General features: G+C 47.5%; 1 protein-coding gene across 1 annotated transcript in view; it reads left to right on the top strand.

Annotated features, from left to right (window-relative positions):
* The first annotated feature begins 4162 nt into the window (after positions 1-4162).
* The window catches only part of LOC122940578 (gastrula zinc finger protein XlCGF26.1-like), a 29743-nt gene continuing 24998 nt past the window's right edge, over positions 4163-8907 (top strand). The window contains exons 1-3 of the mRNA XM_044297206.1: positions 4163-4337; positions 7891-8046; positions 8388-8576. Of these exons, the coding sequence (XP_044153141.1) occupies positions 7939-8046; positions 8388-8576 (297 nt within the window). The 5' untranslated portion in view covers positions 4163-4337; positions 7891-7938. The remainder of the gene's footprint in view (positions 4338-7890; positions 8047-8387; positions 8577-8907) is intronic.

Raw genomic sequence — 8907 nt, 5'->3', positions numbered from 1 at the left:
AAAATTTCAATCTTTCATGGACTCAATATGCCCCTCACGGAATACCTTGGGGTGTCTTCTTTCCGAAATGGGGTCACATGTGGGGTATTTATACTGCCCTGGCTTTTTAGGGGCCCTAAAGCGTGAGAAGAAGTCTGGAATATAAATGTCTAAAAATGTTTACACATTTGGATTCCGTGAGGGGTATGGTGCGTCCATGTGAGATTTTATTTTTTGACACAAGTTAGTGGAATATGAGACTTAGTAAGAAAAAACAAAAACAAACAAAAAATTTCCGCTAACTTGTGCCAAAAAAAATGTCTAAATGGAGCCTTACCAGGGGGGGGGGGGGGGGGGGGTGATCAATGACAGGGGGGTGATCACCCATATAGACTCCCTGATCACCCCCGTCATTGATCACCCCCCCTGTAAGGCTCCATTCAGACATCCGCATGATTTTTTACGGATCCATGGATACATGGATCGGATCCACAGAACGCATGCGGACGTCTGAATGGAGCCTTACAGGGGGGGTTATCAATGACAGGGGGTGATCAGGGTAATCAGGGTGATCACCCCCCTGTCACTAATCACCCCCCCTGTAAGGCTCCATTCAGACATCCGCATGATTTTTTACGGATCCATGGATACATGGATCGGATCCACAAAACGCATGCGGACGTCTGAATGGAGCCTTACAGGGGGGTTATCAATGACAGGGGGTGATCAGGGTGATCACCCCCCTGTCACTGATCACCCCCCCTGTAAGGCTCCATTCAGACATCCGCATGATTTTTTACGGATCCATGGATACATGGATCGGATCCACAGAACGCATGCGGACGTCTGAATGGAGCCTTACAGGGGGGTTATCAATGACAGGGGGTGATCAGGGTAATCAGGGTGATCACCCCCCTGTCACTGATCACCCCCCCTGTAAGGCTCCATTCAGACATCCGCATGATTTTTTACGGATCCATGGATACATGGATCGGATCCACAGAACGCATGCGGACGTCTGAATGGAGCCTTACAGGGGGGTTATCAATGACAGGGGGTGATCAGGGTGATCACCCCCCTGTCACTGATCACCCCCCCTGTAAGGCTCCATTCAGACATCCGCATGATTTTTTACGGATCCATGGATACATGGATCGGATCCACAAAACGCATGCGGACGTCTGAATGGAGCCTTACAGGGGGGTTATCAATGACAGGGGGGTGATCAGGGAGTGTATATGGGTGATCACCCGCCTGTCATTGATCACCCCCTGTAAGGCTCCATTCAGACGTCCGCATGTGTTTTGCGGATCCGATCCATGTATCCATGGATCTGTAAAAATCATGCGGACGTCTGAATGGAGCCTTACAGGGGAGTGATCAATGACAGGGGGGGTGATCAATGACAGGGGGTGATCAGGGAGTGTATATGGGTGATCACCCGCCTGTCATTGATCACCCCCCTGTAAGGCTCCATTCAGACGTCCGTATGCTTTTTGCGGATCCGATCCATGTATCCGTGGATCCGTAAAAATCATACGGACGTCTGAACGGAGCCTGACAGGGGGGTGATCAATGACAGGGCGGTGATCAATGACAGGGGGGTGATCAGGGAGTTTATATGGGGTGATCATGGGTGATCAGGGGTTTATAAGGGGTTAATAAGTGACGGGGGGGGGGGGGCATAGTGTAGTGTGGTGTTTGGTGCTACTGTACTTACCTACCTGAGTCCTCTGGTGGTCGATCCTAACAAAAGGGACCACCAGAGGACCAGGTAGGAGGTATATTAGACGCTGTTTTGAAAACAGCGTCTAATATACCTGTTAGGGGTTAAAAAATTCGGATCTCCAGCCTGCCAGCGAGCGATCGCCGCTGGCAGGCTGGAGATCCACTCGCTTACCTTCCGTTCCTGTGAGCGCGCGCGCCTGTGCGCGCGCGTTCACAGGAAATCTCGGCTCTTGCGGGAGGACGCGTATATGCGTCCACCCAGAAGAGCAGGACCGCCGGCAGGACGCAATCCTGCGTACGGCGGTCCTAAGGTGGTTAAAAGCACCTGAGCCGAATGGGGAGGAGTGCTGATCCAAAGAGGGGGAAAAGCAAAGTCTATACAAAGTATCCAATGTGTGAGAGAGAATCTAAATCGCGAGGAGGCGACCTTGTCGTGGTAAGTGGGCCTATGCTCTTTGATCAAACTGTATACTAATGCCTCCTAATAGTGCAAACTCATGATAAGAAGTGCTGTATAGCCATTGTTTATCTTGCTTAAAATTAAAACAGTTGTATCAAAAGCATAGTAATGAGGATGTGCGATTTAAATTCTCTCACACATTGGTTACATTTAGACTGACGCTGGATGCGCCAAAGTTATTTTAGAGACCGGCGCCTCTTCATAACTTTGGCGGATCCACCGCCAGATATAAGGGTTATTAAGACCAGTGTCTAAAATGCCGGTCTCAATAAATGACCCCCCTATGTTTTTTATGAACAAAGTTATGGGAGAATTTTCAACCCAATAACACATTGTAGTTGCCAGCTCCCCCCGGAAAAAGAGCTCTCCTGCACTCCTGGGTGCAGATCTTCTTGATTATTTCCAATGCTCCCAGGCGCCCCAAGGATAACAATGTCCTATAGGGTATACTGGCACCACAAAGCGTTGACTGAAGCAGGTCATGAGGCCAGCTAATTGGTTGACTCAAGGGGGTAGATTTGCCCCTGGCAGGAGTAGGTTTCAGTGTTCTTCTGCACCAGAAACCTGGTGTAGAAGATGATAAATGTGGTGGGGATGCCAGCTCTGCCACCTCCCTGCCTTTGCAACGGCCCCTTTCGGGAAAGTTACGAGCCCAGTGGAGAAATGCTACTTGTGAGAAAAAAAAAAGTGTGCGCAAGTGGTGTTGAAAAAGTCTCCAAAATGGTGGCGTATCTTAATGATAAATCAGGCCCTAGGAGTGTGTGGACACTGACCTCACACAGAAGGGAAGTGACTATGAACTAAGTTACCCAACCTCTGTCACCAGAAGCTATTATGCCCATGTGAAGCAAGCACTGTTTATATGATATATGCATAGACTGCTATAGTATGAAACTGTTTAATTAGACTTACACTAGCGGCTAGCAGACTACAAGGCCCAGCATGTCACAGCAAACTGGAAATAAGTGACTGCCCATAGTCACGCCTGCTATCCTGTTGGTTATGCCTATGGATGAGCCCCTAACAGTAATGATACCAGCTTAGTGCTCCTTCACAGTAAAGATTCCCATTATGTCCCCGCTCGCTGTACTGCCACCCACACAGTAGGATGCCCCTAAGTGCACACGTTGCAGCAGGATGCCCCATTAATGTCTTACCACACAGTATAAGTCTATTAAGTGGCCCACGAAAAAGTAGCCCGCCTCCAGCGACAGTATGACAAAATGAACGAGCAAGTGGATTGTTTTTATACCCACAAGTCACGTGGTCCCTGTTCACGTCTCTGCAGCTTTGGGCACGTCGGATTATGTCGGCTGATACTGCTTGTGATGCTGCGGATAGTGTTTGTGATGTTTTCCTTGAGTTCATCCAGGGATGTGGATTGTTAGTGGACACTTTCCACAGATAAACATCGCATGTGGACAATTCTGAGGAATGTGGTGGCCATAACCCCTTGCTCACAGTTCACTCCCATCTTGTTGGAAAAGCAGTATCGGCCAACATACTCCGACGTGCCCAAAGATGCAGAGGCATGAACAGGGACCACTTTCAGCATCTTTTGACTTGTGGGTTACTTTCAGTAAAATGCCCTTCACAGCATAATGCCCCCAATTTTATCCCCTACACAGTATGATGCCCCTATATGTTCCCCACACAGTATGACACTCTTGTATATGCCCCCCAAAGTATCATGATTCATGCCCCTCGTGTGGCAACACAGTGTGATGTCCTCTTATGTGCCCCATCCATAATGCCCCATATGTGTTCCCACAGTAAAATGTCCCTTTGTGCCCGCCATCCAGTCTAATAATACCCCCATATGTGTTCCCACAGTAACATGGTCAGATTTGTATGTTACTGAGAATTTAGGTGCGATAACCCAGCACGGTGTGTTCCCCAAAATTCTCCATACACAACGATGACGTCACTTCATGCAGTATGACACACGCTGGTCCCGATGCTTCCTCCCACCTTAGGATCTGAGAACATGTCCCCTGGAAAATGGCCGTCGCCGCACTAATAGGGATCTACAAAAACATGGCTGCCAGCCATCCCTCCTGCAGTGCGAATTCTGTGCGCAGTGGTCGGCGGAGGAAGCGACAATCTACAAGTCATACGGGCTGTGCAGCTACGGGGGAAGCACATAAGAGACGGACGGGTTTTAGTTCTGGTGAGTGCTCGGTGGACGTCACTTGTGTGAGTGTGCTCGGAGTCTCCTCCTCCGTACCATCCTGCTCTTCCTGTAGAATAGTGCCCCATTATACCCCACACAGTGTGAAGCCCCCACAGCAGCGGTTATGGAGTGGCTGAGTGGAATATTCCCAGCACCTCCTGCTGCTTCTGTCTGGTTAGCATGGTCCGTTAGAGAATGGCTCCCCATTTCCACATGAACAGGCCTTTGCTGAAATTGCTGCCCCCTGTAGGCAATAGGCCTCTGCCATATACAGGACATCTTGTGTCATATATACAGGATGTCCCTGCCAGCCACTATTTCCTCCAACTGACCTTTAATATTTAAAAGGGTTGCGTCATCTCAGACAATGGGGGTATATCGCTAGGATATGCCCCCATTATCTTATAGGTGCATGTCCCACCTCTGGTACCCGCACCTATCTCGTAAACGGAGCTGGCAAAGTCCCGGAGGGCACACCGTGCATGCACAGCCGCCTAGCCGAGCGCTGGCTGAGATATTTCCGTCAGCCCCATAGAAATGAATAGGAGCAGTGGCCGCACAAGGGCGGTGCACTCCCATTAATTTCTATGGAGATTCCGAAAATAGCCGGGCACGGCACACAGCTATTTTCGGCGGGCCAATACGAAAGCTTACTGAAGGCCGGACACTACTTTGCTGGACTTGTGTTAGGCTTCGTTTTAGAGATAGGTGCTGGTCCCACCTCTGGTACCCTCACCTATCAGACAATGGGGGCATATCCTAGCGACATGCCCCCATTGTCTAAGATGGGAATACCCCTCTCTGTGTTCCCTCTATATGCAGGATGTCTCTGCTCTCATTCTCCAATTCTCCATACCCGTATTAATAGGACAGCTCCATCATCTCTGCACAGTTGACAGGTGTCCAGTCACTGGGGGACCAACCTCTGGGAGCCCCACTGATCTCTAGTGACTGAACCAGCCGGGCACCGTACTTAGCTGTCTCCTTTAGGGTGGGTTCACATCATGTTTTATGCATCTGTTCGACATATAAGTTACAAAAAAAAAGATACTAAAACGAGGACCACCACGTATCCTGCAAAGTCCAGTAAATAAAAAGTATACATTTTTTTTACAATGGAACTCTGTGGTAAATGGATGCCACTGTATGGCATCAGTCCGAGGCATCTGTTTAACGTATATTTTTTGTATACTTTAAAAGGATGAGAAAAACGTGATGTGAACCTACCCTTACTCCCATAGACTTTAACTGAAGCTGTACGGTGCAGTTAGAAGGAACAGGGAGGGGGCTTGGGAATTCAGTTCTAGTGAATAGATGGATCCCAGGGGAGTTGTTCCCATAGATGACCAGGGGCCCACCCAAGCCTTCACTGGCTGGATACATAGTGGATGCATTAATTAACGCTGGGGGCATCAGGTGCTTATGTGCCTGTCCAGTGGCCACACATGATCTCCTGAATTCAACTGCATCACTGTCCTCAGGATGGTGATACAGTTGAATACTGTGGTGGGGCACAGGAACTCATGGTCTTTACCCTGCTCTTCACCCTCATAGACCACACATAACTATTTGAGGCAGTCTACAAGTGGCGCAGATGTCTCAGGTTGCAGGCTAGAAAGAACTTGTGACCTGCACCAGAGGAAACGACTTGGAGCAGCACTCAGATATTTTATTTCTTCTTTCCCTGGCCACTGGTGGAACATACTACTGGGTCATTACTAAGGGCAGTCCAAGCAGCATGCTGAAGGTAGTGCTGTAACCCACATCTCACCCCCTAAGCCACCGAGGAAGGCAGAACATGATGGCTCTCGATGACCACCACAGAGGGACAGCTTTTAGGACAGTATATTGTGTTGCACTCTGGTATTTGGTTCTGCTGGGTCTGTATTTTGCACTATGGTATTACTGATCCTGCCTACTTGTGTAGCACCACCCTCTGTCAGTTTGAACCCACCTAGGACATAGGGCTACTTTTTTTTTTTTTTTTTCCCAGGGCCATTTTAAGTTCCCAGTCTGCCCCTGAGTCTTCCTGTGGAGAGGTGATACATTGTGGGACACCCACTTAAAGTCCTGTAAGCTGTCAGGTAGGGCCTCAATGGATAGGACTGCCTCTGCCAGCTTTCCTTCCTGCTTGTTCGTGCCTTCCTGGTGCCATCTCATGATTTATCAGACCTGGTCACCTCCTTCCATTGCTCCATGGTCCAGTTCTAATGCCCACATCCGTATTGTAGGTGCTTTCAGCAGTAGACAGGGGTCACCATAGGCATTCGGACCAGTCTGCACTAGACAGATCCATATGCAGCGAGCTACAATGCCCTATGTATTCTGACACCTTTCTTTCATAGCCAGAATGACCATTCTCAGCATCTGTACTCCAGTACCTTTAGCGTGGCATCTGAACAGATAAGTTACTTTACTTCCCCTGCACATCATTGAGCTTTGGATATACATGACCCTGTTACGGGTTCACCAGTTATTCTTCTTTAGACAGTTTTTTTGTAGGTATTAACCACTGCTTGCAAGAAAAACCCACAAGACCGTTTGGAAGATGCTCCTACCCAGTTGTGTAGATATCACACTTTGGTCCTTGTTGTAGTTGCTCACATCAACTTCAATAACTGATGTTCACTTGCTGCGTGATATATCCCAGCCATTGCCACAAGATGAGTTATTCACTCCACCTGTCTGTGGTTTTAAAGGGGTTTTCCTGGACCCAGCAACCCACCATTATGAATCATCTCTTGATTGCTGAAGAAAGTTTGCAAATAACTTGCTCTCTCTGGGACCTGGTCACACGACACTCCTCTTCATAGAATCCTACATCTGCTGATGTCTCATCCTTTACCAGGTGTCTGGTCTGTGGACATGGGATGTGCTGTGGTCAGGGCCAGAACTATTCGTTCCACTGGTACATGTGTAGATGAGGTGGCATCAGCTTTTTATACGTGTGCCCATAGATCAGACTGGAAACCTGGTAAAGGACGAGACTTTGGCAGATTTTCAGAAGAGGAATGTCACATGACCAGGTTAGAGACGTTAGGCTCCAGAAAACCGTTTTAAAGGGGTTGTCTCACTTCAGAAAATAGCATTTATCATGTAGAGAAAGTTAATACAAGGCACTTACTAATTTATTGTAATTGTCCATATTGCCTCCTTTGCTGGCTTCATTCATTTTTAATCACATTATACACTGTTCGTTTCCATGGTTACGACCACCCTGCAAACCATCTGTGGTTGTCGCCCTTGCACACTATAAGAAAAAGAGCTGGCCTCTTTGGTGACCAGGACCATGGCACTGCACATAGGCTAGTACTTTTTCCTATAGTTTGCAAGCAGGACCACCACAGATGGATTGCAGGGTGGTCGTAACCATGGAAACAAGCAGTATATAATGTAGTGGAAAAAATGAATCCAGCCAGCATAACAATTCATTAGTAAGTGCCTTGTAGTAACCTTCACTGCATAATAAATGCCATTGGCTGAAGTAGAATTCTGGTTGGGATACTCTGATCCATATATGATGGTGATTTATTTATTTTTTTCCACATAGGTTTCTTCAGTAAAGGATCTGTCTTGTTAAAGTTCCTTCCACAAGACAATGGTCCTTTTCCTGACTGGTCGACTGAGTATCGACAAGGACAGAAAGGAGATAGCTGACACAGTATTAAACCTCACCCTGGAGATCATCTACCTGCTGACTGGAGAGGTGAGGGCTTCTGTGAATAGTCATATCACCAAGTCCTGTGACAAGAATCCGTCTAATCATCATCAGCAAGTGTGGCATTTATGTCAACCAAACATTTTCCCACTGGTCCATGACCATGTGAGTCTCTGTGGAACAGTCCATTTGGTGTCATTTTCGAGAAAATGCTGGTGCCTATATGAGTGACCCAGATTTATCCCTGTTGTCATCAAAGCCTGACCCATACTGTTGCTGTGCAGTGTTCCCCCTGACATGAGGAACTTCTTTTGACCATACTGTAGATACATGGCTGAAGGGATGCTAGGAATGTATACAGTGATATTTATCAGGGTCTCTCCTTACAGAGTTACACAGTCGTGAAGAAAAACACCAAGTGTGTGACGTCAAGTAGCCATATCCTTACCTCAAGAGGATGGACCAAAACACAGAGCTCCATCACCGAGACTCCACCTCAATCACTGATACATGATAGAAAGAATGATGAGAAGATCCTAGAACTCACCAACAAGATCATTGAGCTTCTGACTGGAGAGGTGAGCGTCGCTGGGAATTTATATACTAACACAAAGAATGATGAGCGAGATTTACCAGCTCAAAGGAAAAGTGTACCCCTAACAACCAATCAAATTGTAGCTTTTATTTTTAGAAGGCCATTTTGAACATGTAAATGTGGTTGTTCAGGGCAACTGAACCCTTTTTATTTGCTTTAAAAGGATATTCTGATTATCGAAAGTTATCCCCTATCCACAGGATAAGGATAACCATCAGATCTGTGGGGGTCGTACCAGTGGGAATGGGGCCTCCATACCCCTTGTTGCCCCTGAAATGGACAGTGTGTCTGGTCCTTTCATTTCTATACTCGAG

The sequence above is a fragment of the Bufo gargarizans genome, chromosome 6, assembly GCF_014858855.1.
Source record: "Bufo gargarizans isolate SCDJY-AF-19 chromosome 6, ASM1485885v1, whole genome shotgun sequence".
Taxonomy (NCBI): Eukaryota; Metazoa; Chordata; class Amphibia; order Anura; family Bufonidae; genus Bufo; species Bufo gargarizans.
This window is presented reverse-complemented; position numbering and strand designations above follow the sequence as displayed.